This window comes from Coregonus clupeaformis, chromosome 6, assembly GCF_020615455.1.
Source record: "Coregonus clupeaformis isolate EN_2021a chromosome 6, ASM2061545v1, whole genome shotgun sequence".
NCBI classification, from domain to species: domain Eukaryota; kingdom Metazoa; phylum Chordata; class Actinopteri; order Salmoniformes; family Salmonidae; genus Coregonus; species Coregonus clupeaformis.
The window spans coordinates 41,405,737-41,423,068 of NC_059197.1; the positions used below are offsets into that span (position 1 = coordinate 41,405,737).

Below are 17,332 nucleotides of genomic sequence, written 5' to 3' on the forward strand. Positions count from 1 at the left end.
TCTTAACATATTGTACGTTTTGCAAATTCAGAATATATAATACGAATTGCAATTCGTAACATATCATACGAAATGAGTGATGGACATCCACAAATAAATACATACCATTTGAAACGTAACATATCATAACTAAATGGAGTGTTACAGATTTACATACAGAATAATACGTAATGCTCTGAGACCAGGTTGCAATATAGCATATTATTTGATAGATATGACAGCCTGTTGTGAGAGTGAGCCCAAGCTGTTTGACAATGTCAGAGCAGGGAAATCTATAAAACATCATAGATTAGGTACTGAATGTCTGAAGCAAGCCAGCCAGCCTTACTCCCCTGTGCTATGTTTCTACAGATCACATTCAATAGGATACATCCCTAATGGTAATGCAGCCATTAACTTATTTGATTATCCATGTGTCTAATAACAGTTTGACAGTGTCTGAAATGGCACCCTTTGCCTTTATAGTGCACTACTTTTGACCAGACTAGGACAAAAGTGCACTATGGTGCACACTATAGTGGACTTTGTAGTGCATAGGGTGCCATTTGGGACTGAGCCTACATCCCTCATCATCATGCCGGCCATGCATGCATCTGATCCATGTGGCTAATAACAGTTTCTCTCAAAAGCAACAGTCCACTCCGCACAAAGCCTACGATGTGATGTGAGCCGTCTGTGGACCATGAGGAATGTGCTGCGATGCTATGCTGTGGAAATCTGGTTCCAGTATGTTTTATAGCTGGGTCACTGACCTAACATTGTGGAGGAGCCAAGGCTGCAGGAAATAAAGATAGAGTGATGACAAGGTGAGAGTCAGTCCTTGCCCTTTAGGCCCCCATATGTGGCTCAGAGACAGTCATTATCTTTCTCATCAACATGTCTTTAAGGTCAATAAAGAGCCTTTGTCAAGCTATTTGCCATGTCTGCTACATGCAGCCAACTTATGGTTCAAAATACTGAAACATTAACCTCAGTCTGTTGTTTATAGGCTTATAGGTGATCTTATCTTTATTATTTTACTCTACAATCATACAATTGTAGACCTCACGTCAATGGTTAGAAATGCATCCCATGCAAATCAGTTTGCATCAACGTGTCACTGTGGACTTATTTCTTTGCTTGGAATCCCAACTGTGCAGGAGTCAGAGCCAATTCATACGACAGACGCCCTTGGGTGGCACACCGGCGAGCCACTGGAGGCAGTCTAACACTGGTCCTTGAAACAGTTCTACTGATATGACACTAGTGGAAGGGAGGGCAGTAGCGAAGTCTTCACAGATACAAATACTGAAAGTGTGTTTAGTACAAGAGGCAGATCCGCTGGATGTGGTTCTTGTCACCGATGAACCAGAGGAGCTCAGCTGCAGAATTCAAGACGAGACAAAAAGCGCAGCCTCACTGCCTCAGGGCTACCTATCCTCTGCCTGGCTGGCGTCAAGGTGCGGGGACAAGGGAGTGAGCGCCCACTCTGTTAAAACTATCTGACAAAATGACACCCCAGTGACTCCGCACCTACCTTGGTAGAGACACAGAGGTTGGGATGGCGAAGGAAACGAGAGGGAAAGGTAAGTTGCTCGGTTGAATATCTTTTATATAGCCTACCATGTTTACTCCGGTGTCAAAACCTATGAGGTTAACAGGTAGCATGAGTCGAAGTCTCGATCTAAATCATGTAAAAGGATGCCTGCGCGCAATAGCCCGTTGGCAAAAGACAATCTGTTGGAATGCGTGATGTTACTGTTCAGTGGGCTATCCGAATAAAAAGCAGCCCGTGTCCTCTGAGATGTTTGTCGAACGGTGTGTGAATATAATTTTGTCGATGTTGTCTGAGTACGTTCAATATAAATTATTTGGACACGTTTAAGGTGTGAAACCGTCATCCTGACCATTAAGGGCGGGAAAAAGCGCGCGCCAAATGTAGATTTGGCCCTTGCAAATGACACACACACACATATATATATATATATATATATATATATATTGAGCATATCAAATTATTTGGGCAAACCCTTCTCATTTCCCGAGAGACTCAAACGCTCATCAATCTTTGTTGACAAGCATGCATTCAAGGAAAAATTAGCATTCAAGGAAAAATTACATTGTTAGTGGATAGGCTATCATTATTAGCCTAGTAGGCTATTTGTTGGACTCTTGTTGTTCTCACAAGTATTTAACAGTATGAATTTGTGTGGTCTAAAAATAAAACTGGACTTTACACAAGTGAAACTGGACACAGGAGTTAATAAGCAGGTTGACGTTTATTGTCATGAGTCTTGTCCTGGAGGCAGAACTGAGTGATTTCCCCTTAGATAGGCCAGCTGCAAAGTCAAAATTGGCTATATTGTAAAAATGTATGAAAACAAACATTAGCGTTTTGGTCTTAATTTAAGGTTAGACATTAGGGTTAGCAGTGTGGTTAAGGTTAAGGTTAGGTTTAATATGAGATGTTATGACTTTATGGCTGTGCCAGCTAGTGACCACTATGCAGAGCTACCTCCAGAACAAGATTCATGATGAAAAACGCTAACCTGCTGTTGATACAGTTAAATTAATGTTGCAATGAAGGCGTTATAACTGTTTTATCTGCATATTTTCATCATACTTGGTTGATATCCAGTTGATCACAATGGGGTTCAATAGCTTACTGACAGGGGCAAACTGGGACCAGAAATCGACCCTGGGATTTCTAACAAACTGGCCCATTTCTTTCCTTGAGGCCCCCACACCGGCCCATTTTTTTCATTCAAGGCCCCCACACTGTCAAATGTTTTCCTTGAGGCCCCTATTATTAACCAAATAATGATAATTTAGCGCAAAAAAATGCCTGAAATGCCAGATGGCCAGTCCACCCAGCTTACTAAAACACCAATGCACATTGATACAATTGAAAGGAATACAATGTATCAAAGCTGCTATATAGCATTCCCCAGGGATATGTGTTCTGTTGATTATGGAAATTGATAGCCTATTCTTCATGATTCAGTGCATTTAATGAAATATGAAAAGTTCAATGTCGATTACAGTTGGTTCACCTTTATAATGATATTCAGCATTCCACCTTCTCAATCACCTTCCATTGCACCTTGATAAGCCTTATGGTAGGTAATGAAGAAGGTGGCAAGGGGCAATGGAAGGTGATTGAGATGGTGGAATGCTGAATAAATGTTGCGGTTGATTGAATGTGTTTGAGGTAAAGGTAAAAACACAAGAAAGTGTCTTGAACACATGACTATGTGTGAAATAGTTGGGCCCATCTTTGGTCTAATGAATTTAATTAGATAACGTTCACATGACAGATTGTGTGCTGTCCAGCTCTGTAGTGATTTCCGCAACAACAACACATGAAACAATGGGCTTTGGACAGCATGGGTTGTTTGTCCCTATATAGTGCCTTACTTTAGACTAGGGCCACTGGCTTCATCAATAAGTGCATCGATGACGTCATCCCCACGGTGACCGTATGTACATACCCCAACCAGATGCCATGGATTACAGGCAACATCCGCACTGAGCTAAAGGATAGAGCTGCCGCTTTCAAGGAGCGGGACTCTAACCCGGACGCTTATAAGAAATCCCGCTATGCCCTCTGACGAACCATCAAACAGGCAAAGCGTCAATACAGGACTAAGATTGAATCGTACTACACCGGCTCCGACGCTTGTCAGATGTGGCAGGGCTTGCAAACTATTACAGACTACAAAGGGAAGCACAGCCGCAAGCTGCCCAGTGACCAAACGAGCTAAATCACTTCTATGCTGGCTTCGAGGCAAGCAACACTGAAGCATGCATGAGAGCATCAGCTATTCCGGACGACTGTGTGATCACGCTCTCCGTAGCCGATGTGAGTAAGACCTATAAACAGGTCAACATTCACAAGGCCACAGGGCCAGACGGTTTACCAGGACGTGTACTCCGAGCATGCGCTGACCAACTGGCAAGTGTCTTCACTGACATTTTCAACCTGTCCCTGACTGAGTCTGTAATACCAACATGTTTCAAGCAGACCACCATAGTCCCTGTGCCCAAGAGCACTAAGGTAACCTGCCTAAATGACTACCGACCCGTAGCACTCACGTCTGTAGCCATGAAGTGCTTTGAAAGGCTGGTCATGGCTCACATCAACACCATCACCCCAGAAACCCTTGACCCACTCCAATTTGCATACTGCCTCAAAAGATCCACAGATTATGCAATCTCTATTGCACTCAACACTGCCCTTTCCCACCTGGACAAAAGGAACACCTACGTGAGAATGCTATTCATTGACTACAGCTCAGCGTTCAACACCATAGTGCCCTCAAAGCTCATCACTAAGCTAAGGACCCTGGGACTAAACACCTACCTCTGCAACTGGATCTTGGACTTCCTGACGGGCCGCCTCCATGTGGTAAGGGTAGGTAACAACACATCTGCCTTGCTGATCCTCAACACGGGGGCCCCTCAAGGGTGCATGCTCAGTCCCCTCCTGGACTCCCTGTTCACCCATGACTGCATGGCCAGGCACGACTCCAACACCATCATTAAGTTTGCCGACAACACAACAGTGGTAGGCCTGATCACCGACAACGATGAGACAGCCTATAGGGAGGAGGTCAGAGACCTGGCCGTGTGGTGCCAGGATAACAACCTCTCCCTCAACGTGATCAAGACAAAGGAGATGATCGACGGGGCTGTAGGGGAGCAGGTAGAGAGCTTGAAGTTCCTTGGTGTCCACATCACCAACAAACTATCATGGTCCAAACGCACCAAGACAGTCGTGAAGAGGGCACGACAAAGCCTATTTCCCCTCAGGAGACTGAAAAGATTTGGCATGGGTCCTCAGATCCTCAAAAAGTTATACAGCTGCACCATCGAGAGCATCCTGACTGGTTGCATCACTGCCTGGTATGGCAACTGCTCGGCCTCCAACCGCAAGGCATTACAGAGGGTAGTGCGTACGGCCCAGTACATCACTGGGGCCAAGCTTCCTGCCATCCAGGACCTCTATACCAGGCAGTCAGAGGAAGGCCCTAAAAATGGTCAAAGACTCCAGCCACCCTAGTCATAGACTGTTCTCTCTGCTAACACATGGCAAGCGGTACCGGAGCGCCAGGTCTAGGTCCAAAGGCTTCTTAACAGCTTCTACCCCCAAGCCATAAGACTCCTGAACAGCTAATAAAATGGCTACCCAGACTATTTGCATTGTCGTCGTACCCACCCCCTCTTTTACACTGCTGCTACTCTCTGTTTATTATCTATGCATAGTCACTTTAACTATACCTACATGTACAGTTGAAGTCGGAAGTTTACATACACCTTAGCCAAATACATTTAAACTCAGTTTGTCATAATTCCTGACATTTAATCCTATTAAATATTCCCTGTCTTAGGTCAGTTAGGATCACCACTTTATTTTAAGAATGTGAAATGTCAGAATAATAGTAGAGAGAATTATTTATTTCAGCTTTTATTTCTTTCATCACATTCCCAGTGGGTCAGAAGTTTACATACACTCAATTAGTATTTGGTAGCATTGCCTTTAAATTGTTTAACTTGGGTCAATCGTTTCGGGTAGCCTTCCACAAGCTTCCCACAATAAGTTGGGTGAATTTTGGCCCATTCCTCCTGACAGAGCTGGTGTAACTGAGTCAGGTTTGTAGGCCTCCTTGCTCGCACACGCTTTTTCAGTTCTGCCCACACATTTTCTATAGGATTAATGTCAGGGTTTTGTGATGGCCACTCCAATACCTTGACTTTGTTGTCCTTAAGCCATTTTGCCACAACTTTGAAAGTATGCTTGGGGTCATTGTCCATTTGGAAGACCCATTTGCGATCAAGCATTAACTTCCTGACTGATGTCTTGAGATGTTGCTTCAATATATCCACATAATTTTCCTTCCTCATGATGCCATCTATTTTGTGAAGTGCACCAGTCCCTCCTGCAGAAAAGCAACCCCACAGCATGATGCTGTTACCCCCATGTTTCACGTTTGGGATGGTGTTCTTCGGCTTGCAAGCCACCCCCCTTTTCCTCCAAACATAACGATGGTCATTATGGCCAAACAGTTCTATTTTTGTTTCATCAGACCGGAGGACATTTCTCCAAAAAGTACGATCTTTGTCCCCATGTGCATTGGCTTTTTAATGGCGGTTTTGGAGCAGTGGCTTCTTCCTTGCTGAGCAGCCTTTCAGGTTATGTCGATATAGGTATCGTTTTACTGTGGATATAGATACTTTTGTACCTGTTTCCTCCAGCATCTTCACAAGGTCCTTTGCTGTTGTTCTGGGATTGATTTGCACTTTTCGCACCAAAGTACATTCATCTCTTGGAGACAGAACGCGTCTCCTTCCTGAGCGGTATGACAGCTGCGTGGTTCCATGGTGTTTATACTTGCGTACTATTGTTTGTACAGATGAACGTGGTACCTTCAGGCATTTGGAAATTGCTCCCAAGGATGAACCAGACTTGTGGAGGTCTACAATTTTTTTTCGGAGGTCTTGGCTGATTTCTTTTGATTTTCCCATGATGTCAAGCAAAGACGCACTGAGTTTGAAGGTAGACCTTGAAATACATCCACAGGTACACCTCCAATTGACTCAAATGATGTCAATTAGCCTATCAGAAGCTTCTAAAGCCGTGACATCATTTTCTGGAATTTTCCAAGCTGTTTAAAGGCACAGTCAACTTAGTGTATGTAAACTTATGACTCACTGGAATTGTGATACAGTGAATTATAAGTGAAATAATCTATCTGTAAACAATTGTTGGAAAAATTACTTGTGTCATGCACAAAGTAGATGTCCTAACCGACTTGCCAAAAATATAGTTTGTTAACAAGAAATTTGCGGAGTGGTTGAAAACGAGTTTTAATGACTACAACCTAAGTGTATGTAAACTTCCGACTTCATCTGTACATATTACCTCAATTACCTCGACCAACCGGTGCCCCCGCACATTGACTCTGTACCGGTACCCCCTGTATATAGCCTTGCTACTGTTATTTTTACTGTTATTTTACTGCTTTTATTTTTTACTTATCTATTGTTTAGTTAATACTTATTTTTCTTCAAACTGCATTGTTGGTTAAGGGCTTGTAAGTAAGCATTTCACTGTTGTATTTGGCGCATGTGACAAATAAAAGTTGATTTTATTTATTCCCTTTATGCTGCGCTACTTTTGACCAAATAAAGAGGGTGCCATTTGGGACACATACACAGTGACAGTTAGAAGTTGATTCAATGAGTAAAGAGAGACTCAATGGAAGGGAATGAAAGAGCGAGATAGATAGATAGATAGACAGATAGACAGATAGATAGATAGATAGATAGATAGATAGATAGATAGATAGATAGATAGATAGATAGATAGATAGATAGATAGATAGATAGATAGATAGATAGATAGATAGATAGATAGATAGATAGATAGATAGATAGATGGATAGATAGTGTGATGTCACGAGAGGCTGTGTCCTGGAGGGACGTTACATCCCCCTGAGGTGGCTGCAAACCCAGACAGCTATGGCTCCATCTGCTGGTATGGTCGGGAACTCCACCCCTCTATGGCCAATCTTCCCACGCAGCTGAAACAAATGAGGAGCTGATGAGCTGAAGGTTTGGGGGAAGGGAAGCGACACAGTCTCCAACCTGGGCTCTGGGGAGGACAAGAGTGCTGCACGTCCACTTCCATGAGGAATATAAGGATTTGGAGATACTTACCTTTGGGAAATACTCACCTTTGGATATATGCACCTGTGGAAATACGTGTGGGACATTTGGAAGGACGTTTTGCTGGGTTGGCCACTAGCTGCAACGTGGAAGACAGTAAGACTGGGGAAAAGTTATCTGAGCGAGTGAGAATTATGATTCTGGATGTGGAAGAGACATCCCTGAACTGTTAACCCTTAAAGAGCCACAAGAGAACAGAATTTTGTAATACTTTCGTTAGTTTCCCAAGACCTTTAATAAAATCCTTGTTTTGGTTGAACCTGGTCTCCTTGCACTACTTGAGCAATCCCGCTGAAAGCTGTGTAGCCTCTCGTGACATCACAGATGGTGGAGAATACGGGCACGCTCAAGCGTTAATAGTGCATGTCAGAGGAGGATACCGAAGGTTTGATCACCCAGTTTTTCCAAGTTGGCCGTAGGCTCCCGCCGACTGAAATGGAGGACATATTGAAAGCCCTTGTTGCTGGCCAGCAAGCCCAGATGCAAGCAACCGTGGCTCTCTTGGAGGAGCAAAAGAAAGCCAACCTTCTGAAGGCAGAGGAATTGCAGTTGCAGAGACAGAGGGTTGTCCAAAATACCCGCCCAATAAAGGCAAGTGACTTTATATCTAAGATGGGAGCTACCGATGACATTGAGGCATACCTGCATGCATTTGAGGCCACGGCCACTAGGGAAGCCTGGCCCAAGCAACAGTGGGTTGGTCTGTTAGCCCCCCTTTCTAACCGGGGAATCGCTGAATGCTGTCCGGGACCTGGGCCCTGACCAGGTTACTGACTATGATGCCCTGAAGTCTGAGATCCTCAGCAGATATGGACTCACAAAGTTCGGTATGGCCCAGCGCTTTCACAGCTGGACCTTCCAACCAGACCAACCTCCTCGGGCGCAGATGCATGAACTTGTCCGAATCGCAAGGAAATGGCTGGATCCGCAGAGGAATACAGCAGCGGCGGTGGTGGAGGCCGTTGTGGTGGATCGTTACCTCACGCGCCCTGCCTTATGAGGCAAAACGGTTCATCAGTCAACAGGCCTTGACCACGGCTGATCTGACCGTGGAAGCTGTGGAAAAGTACCAGGCCACAGCGGAGATGCTGAATGCTTCCCGAAAAGACCCCAGGAGGGCGGCCCCACCACAAATGGGAAGAACCCGTCCAAAGGACCCCAAGGTCTCGAACCCAGCCACGTCAGGACTTATCCCGGCTCCAGGGGGAGCCAGAAACCAGGCGGGTCCAAGAAGAGTACACCAGGAGGGGGAAACTCGACAGTGTTACCGGTGTGGGGAGATGGGACATATCTCCTGGCAGTGTGGGAAACCAGCCGATGAACCTATGCCCACTGCGGAGTCCTCCAGCTCAGCACCCACACACCGTTTTGCCTCGCTCTTGGGAGTCGTAGATGGCGGCCCAGATCGACCCCCCACCTGCCCGGTAACTGTGAATCACCATGATGTGGAGGCCTTACTGGATTCTGGTAGCCGGGCCACCCTGGTGCGTAAGGATTTGGTGGGCCCAACGTGTCTGACCCCGGGGAAAGTCCTCCCAGTTTCCTGTGTCCATGGGGACACCAGAGAATACCCCATTACTGAACTTACAATGACCAGCACACGGGGAACCATACACACGACGGCGGGGTGGTTGATTCCCTCCCCGTCCCTGTCCTAATTGGACGAGACTGCCCAGCCTTTTACCCACTCTGGAGAGAGTCTCAGGAGAGGATAACCCGAGTACCTCGGAAACGGAGAGGCAAGACTCATCCTGGGAAGGCTCCGGTGCAATCCTCCGAGTTACTCACTCCCGCCCGGGCTCTGATAGGGATGGCAGGTGCCCAGACCGACACAGAGACGGAGCTACAGAATCTGGACAAAGAACTGTCTGGTCTGAAGGGGACCGCTGAGAGGTATCGTTTGTTAAAGCAACAGTTAGACATGAAGACAGAAGAGTTAGATATCCTCCAGGCTAAACTCCAACAGAGCTCCTTCCCTAAGCAACAGGAGGAGCTGGAGAGGCTGCGCAGGACCATCGAGGAGTGTGAGGAGACCCTGCGCAGTAGTAAGGAGGTCCAGAAGAAGGCAGAGGAGAAGTACAAGGTGTTGGAGAACAAGATGAAGAATGCGGAGGCAGAGAGAGAGAGGGAACAGAAAGCTGCTCAACAGAAGCTAAACTCTGCTAAAACCAAGGCTGATGCGTTCAGTAAGAAACTCAAGGAGAGACAACAGGAGGCTGAGTCCCTGGTCCTAGAGTTGGAGGAGTTGAAGAGAGAGCAGTCTGGCAAGCACCACGGCAATGCGGACGCCCTCTCCCGGCGTGATGCCTTCTTCGCTGCCTTTACCCCGACGAGGACGTCGGTCCCGAGGAGGGGATGTGTGATGTCACGAGAGGCTGTGTCCTGGAGGGACGTTACATCCCCTGAGGTGGCTGCAAACCCAGACAGCTATGGCTCCATCTGCTGGTATGGTCGGGAACTCCACCCCTCTATGGCCAATCTTCCCACGCAGCTGAAACAAATGAGGAGCTGATGAGCTGAAGGTTTGGGGAAGGGAAGCGACACAGTCTCCAACCTGGGCTCTGGGGAGGACAAGAGTGCTGCACGTCCACTTCCATGAGGAATATAAGGATTTGGAGATACTTACCTTTGGGAAATACTCACCTTTGGATATATGCACCTGTGGAAATACGTGTGGGACATTTGGAAGGACGTTTTGCTGGGTTGGCCACTAGCTGCAACGTGGAAGACAGTAAGACTGGGGAAAAGTTATCTGAGCGAGTGAGAATTATGATTCTGGATGTGGAAGAGACATCCCTGAACTGTTAACCCTTAAAGAGCCACAAGAGAACAGAATTTTGTTATACTTTCGTTAGTTTCCCAAGACCTTTAATAAAATCCTTGTTTTGGTTGAACCTGGTCTCCTTGCACTACTTGAGCAATCCCGCTGAAAGCTGTGTAGCCTCTCGTGACATCACAATAGATAGATAGATAGATAGATAGATAGATAGATAGATATAATCATTTTGAAAGCTCATAACCCACTGATTGAATCGACATTGTTTCCACATAATTTCAACGAAAAATTCTATATCATGTTGTTGCATCAACATGGAAAACGGATTGAATTTGCAACAAGCCATCAACATAATGGATTTCGTATTTTTTCACCTAACTTTTCACCTAAATTCAATGACATGGTGAAATGTTTTGTTGATTTCACGTTGAATTGATGTTAGTTGACAACTCAACCAAAATTAAATCAAAACTAGACTTTGAAAATAACGTCTGTGCCCAGTGGGAAACTTGTTCTTAGGAGGTAAGTAGAGTCCTCAGTACATTGTAGCAGGATGCTTTTCACTCTGTCACTAGTTGTGCAGTGCAGATTATGCATGGTATGCTGTAATATGATTGAGAGGAAAGCATTGCTCCCCAGTTTATAATTGACAGTATATTTCCTTGAAACTATTACAGACTAAATTGTATTGTAAGTAGCAGTAACTGGAGTCCTTTTTTTCAGTTTGTCATAATAGTCACAATATGATGTGAATGGTTATCCCTCACTGAGCTAAAGGCAAATCTTGCTCGCTGTTCTGCTCATGAAGATCATTTGAACCCTGCAATGCTTGGACACGCTGGTACAAGATTGATGGCAAACTGCAATATGTAGGGGTTAATGTTCCTACCTCCATATCTCCGTGATCTATTTTCATTAAATATTGTTGCACCTTTGACTGTAGTGTGTAATCTCTGTGTCAGTGTGGTTTGTAGATAGGACATTTTTTCTCCTTTTACTTTCCTTACAGTAAAACAACTTGGCCTAGATATAGACTTTATTGTAATCTTTCTTACATTCACACACATTCTTCTTCTTATCTGCTTCATCGTTACTTGAGATCTGCTGTCTTTCATTACCAAAAAGCAGCTGGGGACCAGTAAGGAAATTGCCTTTTTGACAAGAGGAGATGGGAACATCTGTTTTGTTTTTAGCAGAGGCTCTACCAAACATGCCACATCATATGTACTTGGGACATGATGATACAGTATTTCTGTTTCCGCTTCTCCTTAAAACATTATCTCCTCATTGAAGTGAAGAGCATCAGGGGTTTAGGGGTAAGATACACTATACAGTGCATTCGGAAAGTATTCAGACCCCTTGACCTTTTCCACATTTTGTTACGTTACAGCCTTATTCTAAAATAGTTTTTCCTCATCAATCTACATACAATTCCCCATAATGACAAAGCGAAAACAGGTTTGTAGAAATGTTTGCTAATTTATAAAAAATTAAAACAGAAATACCTTATTTACATAAGTATTCAGACCCTTTGCTATGAGACTAGAAATTGAGCTCAGTTGCATGCTGTTTCCATTGATCATCCTTGATGATTCTACAACTTCATTGGAGTCCACCTGTGGTAAATTCAATTGATTGGACATGATTTGGAAAGGCACACACCTGTCTATATAAGGTCCCAGAGTTGACAGTGGATGTCAGAGCAAAAACCAAGCCATGAGGTCGAAGGAATTGTCCGTAGAGCTCCGAGACAGGATAGTGTCGAGGCACAGATCTGGGGAAGGGTACCAAAAATGTCTGCAGCATTGAAGGTCTCCAAGAACACAGTGGCCTCCATCATTCTTAAATGGAAGAAGTTTGGAACCACCAAGACTCTTCCTAGAGCTGGCCGCCCGGCCAAACTGAGCAATCTGGGGAGAAGGGCCATGGTCAGGGTAGTGACCAAGAAACCGATGGTCACTCTGACAGAGCTCCAGAGTTCCTCTGTGGAGACGGAATAACCTTCCAGAAGGACAACCATCTCTGCAGCACTACACCAATCAGGCCTTTAAGGTAGAGTGGCCAGACGGAAGCCACTCCGCAGTAAAAGGCACATGACAGCCTGCTTGGAGTTTGCCAAAAGGCACCTAAAGACTCTCAGACCATGAGAAACAAGATCCTCTGGTCTGGTGAAACCAAGATTAAACTCTTTGGCCTGAATGCCAAGCGTCATGTCTGGAGGAAACCTGGCACCATCCCTACGGTGAAGCATGGTGGTGGCAGCATCATGCTGTTGTTTTTCAACGGCAGGGACTGGGAGACTAGTCAGGATCGAGAGAAAGATGAATGGAGCAAAGTACAGAAAGATCCTTGATGAAAACCTGCTCCAGAGTGCTCAGGACCTCAGACTGGAGCGAAGGTACACCTTCCAACAGGACAATGACCCTAAGCACACAGCCAAGACAACGCAGGAGTGGCTTCGGGACAAGTCTCTGAATGTCTTTGAGTGGCCCAGCCAGAGCCCGGACTTGAACCCAATCGAACATCTCTGGAGAGACCTGAAAATAGCTGTGCAGCGACGCTCCCTATCCAACCTGACAGAGCTTGAGAGGATCTACAGAGAAGAATGGGAGAAATTCCCCAAGTATAGGTGGCCAATCTTGTAGTGTCATACCCAAGAAGACTTGAGGCTGTATTTGCTGCCAAAGGTTCTTTAACAAAGTACTGAGTAAAGGGTCTGAATACTTATGTAAATGTAATATTTCCGTTTTAGATTTTTTTTTAATGTCTAAAAACCAGTATTTGCTTTGTCATTATGGGGTATTGTGTGTAGATTGATGAGGGGGGAGGGGGAAACAATGTAATCCATTTTAGTATAAGGCTGTAACGTAACAAAATGTGGAAAGAGTGAAGGGGTCTGAGTACTTTTATGAATGCACTGTATATACAAAAGTATGTGGACACCCCTTCAAATTTGTGGATTCAGCTATTTCAGACACAACCGTCTGACAGGGGTATTAAATCGAGCACACCGCCATGCAATCTCCATAGACAAACATTGGCAGTAGAATGACCTTACTTAAGATCTCAGTGACTTTCAACGTGGCACTGTCATAGGATGCCACCTTTCCAGCAAGTCAGTTCATCAAATGTCTGCCCTGCTAGAGCTGCCCCGGTCAACTGTAAGTGCTGTTATTGTGAAGTGGAAAAGTCTAGGAGCAACAACGGCTCAGCCGTGAAGTGGTAGGCCACACAACCACACAGAACGGGACCGCCGAGTGCTGAAGCGCGTAAAAATCCTCTGTCCTCGGTTGCAACACTCACTAACGAGTTCCAAACTGCCTCTGGAGGCAACGTCAGCACAATAACTGTTTGTCAGGAGCTTCATGAAATGGGTTTCCATGGCCAAGCCTAAGATCACCATGCGCAATGCCAAGCATCGGCTGGAGTGATGAATCACGCTTCACCATCTGGCAGTCCGACAGACGAATCTGGGTTTGGCGGATGCCAGGAGAACACTACCTGCCCCAACGCGTAGTGGCAACTGTAAAGTTTGGTGGAGGAGGAATAATGGTCTGGGGCTGTTTTTCATGGTTCGGGCTAGGCCCCTTAGTTCCAGTGAAGGGAAATCTTAACAATACAGCATAAAATGAAATTCTAGACGATTCTGTGCTTCCAAATTTGTGCAACAGTCTGGGGAAGGCCCTTTCCTGTTTCAGCATGACAATGCCTCCGTGCACAAAGCGAGGTCCATACAGAAATGGTTTGTCGAGATCAGTGTGGAAGAACTTAACTGGCCTGCACAGAGCCCTGACCTCAACCCCATCGACCACCTTTGGGATGAATTGGAACACCGACTGCGAGCCGGGCCTAATCGCCCAACACCAGTCCCTGACCTCATTAATGCCCTTGTGGCTGAATGGAAACAAGTCCCCGCAGCAATTTTCTTTAATAGGCTAAATTTATTGTATTTCAAAAGTAATATTGGATTGTGTTTGGTTATCAACGCAGCAAAAATATCAACATTTGAAGGAGATTTATGTTTTGCTTGGATAGTTCCATCTCTGTGCCACTGACTTAGTCTGGCTTTAATTCCAGTTTGTCTACAAATTAATAATTGATATGTTGCATTTACATCTCCATCTCAACCAAAAGTAAAATAAGAGGGCTAAATCAAATCAACCTTTAAATGCACTTTAAATAAAGTTTTATTTGATTTTGTCCTATTCTTTAGCTTTGATTTTTGGTTGAGATGGAGATGTGAATCCAACATATTAATTATTAATTTGTAGACAAACTGGAATTAAAGCCAGTCTGTCATTGGCACAGATGGAACTATCCAAGCAGAAGATGAATCTCCTTCAAATGTTGATAGTTTGTTACACAATCCAATATCACTTTTGAAATAGAAGACATTTTGCCTATTAAAGGACAATTCCACCCCAAAACTATGTTTTGTATTTGTTTCATTAGTCCATTGATGATATAGTCCCAAAATGTTTTGCATGTCAGCAATCAAGTTTTCAAGACGAATAACTTTCAAAATACAGAAATACTAAGTCATTGGCACAGATGGAACTATACAAGCAGAAGATACGTCTCCTTCAAATGTTGATATTTGGTGTGATAAAGTAAGGTTATATTTCATTTGCTCTATTAAACCTACCCTTTGGAATGACTTTGATAGCAACAGTGAATCTATTTCGTTTTTAAGTGGCGATCTCTCAACAACCATTCTCACAATAGCACATTGGTAATAGTCAGTGACAAATATCAAAGCTAAGCACGGCTTGGTTAAAACCCTGGATCTGAGGGCCTTCCGAGTGGCGCAGCGGTCTAAGGCACTGCATCGCAGTATTTGAGGCGTCACTGCAGACTCGGGTTCGATCCCAGGCTGTGTCACAGCCGGCCGTGACCGGTAGGCCCATTGGGTTGGCGCACAATTGGTCCGGGTTAGGGGAGGGCGCCTGCAGGCTGACACATTGGTGCGGCTGGCTTCCGGGTTAAGCGGGCGGGTGTTAAGGAGAGCGGTTTAGTGGGTCATGTTTTGGAGGACGCATGACTCGACCTTCGCCTCTCCCGAGCCCTTTGGGGAGTTGCAGCGATGAGACAAGATCGTAATTGGATATGACGAAAAAGGGGGGTAAAAAATAAATAAACCTGGATCACAGACCAAAGCGTAGCTATAGATAGATCAGTTCTCCAGTAGGATGTGCAGCTTATAGTTTTTTTTTCCTATAGTGGAAATAACATTGAAGATCTGACGTTGTTTTAAAGGTACAAATTCAACATATTTTATACAAGGTTTGTCTATGTTGAAATTTGGTTACCATAATAACATAATGCTGTCGTTGAAATTTCACCCTCAAAACAACAGTTTACGTTGTTGACTTTTTTCAAATCCTATGTATTTTCCACGTCACAATACGTTGACAAATTACGTTGAAACAGCGTTGATTGAACCAGTTTGTGCCCAGTGGGAAGGCCGTTATCCAACTGATTCATTTGTACCTAGATGAAAGTCGAGACATAGCCGTGCTTTTCAGCTTCCTGTACCGGTAAATTGAACTGGTGACAGTTGAATTGTTTACATTTCCATTTGATTATTATGTCTGGATATCAAAGGCTTTTGTCAGTCTGCAGACAAATAAGGGCAGAGACACTAGACAGTCCTTGTCATCTGTGATTCCTGTTTGTAACATGACTCAGAAAGACCATTTCACTGTTAAAGACAAGTTAAAGAGGAAAGATGGTGATTATCACATATATGAGGGTTGAGCAGACAAGTAGCTTTTGTCCTCAGAACTCATTTGAAAAAGTAAGCAGTTCAATCAATAACCCAGACAAACACATTCCCTAGACAACATTGTTTTCTGCATTAATGGCTTCGACTGACATCGTTACTGTAATTATCTGATAGTTTTATTCCTTCATTTATTTTCAGGCATACCAAACATAATAAACTCTGCTTATTGATAAGATCCAAATTGAATGCTGCAGAAAAATACTCAAGACCAATGATTGCAGTTGAATAAATCAACTTAGTTTGGTTAATTCTGTATATCTTCTCTGGCAGCTTTGCTGTGTGATGGGCTGAATAATATTAGTGAGATCCCTCTGTTCCTCTCAGTCCTAATACATGTCTTCAGGTTCTCAAACAGCTGCCAACCTGACTGGCTGACTGAAACAAGGAAGAAAATGCAGCCTCATTATTCTGTCTTTTAAATCCGGACTGAGTTTGAAACTAAAGTAAATGACCATTAAATGACCCTGCACTGCGGTGCTTATGACCATCAACCATTAGGCAAGCTTTTGGTACTTTAATGAGCTGTATACCAAGCAAGTTAGGTGTAGGCTATTGCCGGTGCACCTCTTGCAGCTGATCAATTGATGTTATGATAATCTCTGTATTGTAATCATCTTCATTCCTGGAGCTAGAATCATGTCCCCATTGAGTATAGGCTATTCATTTATATATGTAACGTGCAGCTGCTGTAACATGTAACTTGAATTAGTCCCAAATTGTCCCACTCCAATAGGGTTTTTCAGTTTCTGCCCAAATGATTGTGTCCATCCTGATTTGCACAATGATTGGGATTCAGCACAGAGCTAAAAATAGCCCTGTATGAGGGGAGGCAGTGATTCTCTCTCTCTCTCTCACTCTTTTTCATACCTCAGAGGGAGAGCTCAGTCTCACAACCACTCATGTTTGCTACTTCAATCACTACATTGTTGCCAGATAAATTATAGATATGCCTGGCTGACTCTCTACCGACAAATTACAATGCCAAACAGTTGAAGTGTTACCTTTTTGATAAGTTTTCACAATTATTGTTTCCATGTATTATTTATGTATCTTTTGCAACCTCA

At 44.3% G+C, this 17,332-nt stretch overlaps 1 protein-coding gene across 2 annotated transcripts in view; it reads left to right on the forward strand.

The window, feature by feature from the left end:
* The first annotated feature begins 1,206 nt into the window (after positions 1-1,206).
* LOC121567966 (membrane-associated phosphatidylinositol transfer protein 3) overlaps positions 1,207-17,332 on the forward strand; it is a 126,977-nt gene continuing 110,851 nt past the window's right edge. For both annotated transcript variants that reach the window (XM_041878388.2, XM_041878389.2), the window contains exon 1: positions 1,207-1,565. In XM_041878388.2, the coding sequence (XP_041734322.1) occupies positions 1,541-1,565 (25 nt within the window). In that variant the 5' untranslated portion in view covers positions 1,207-1,540. The remainder of the gene's footprint in view (positions 1,566-17,332) is intronic.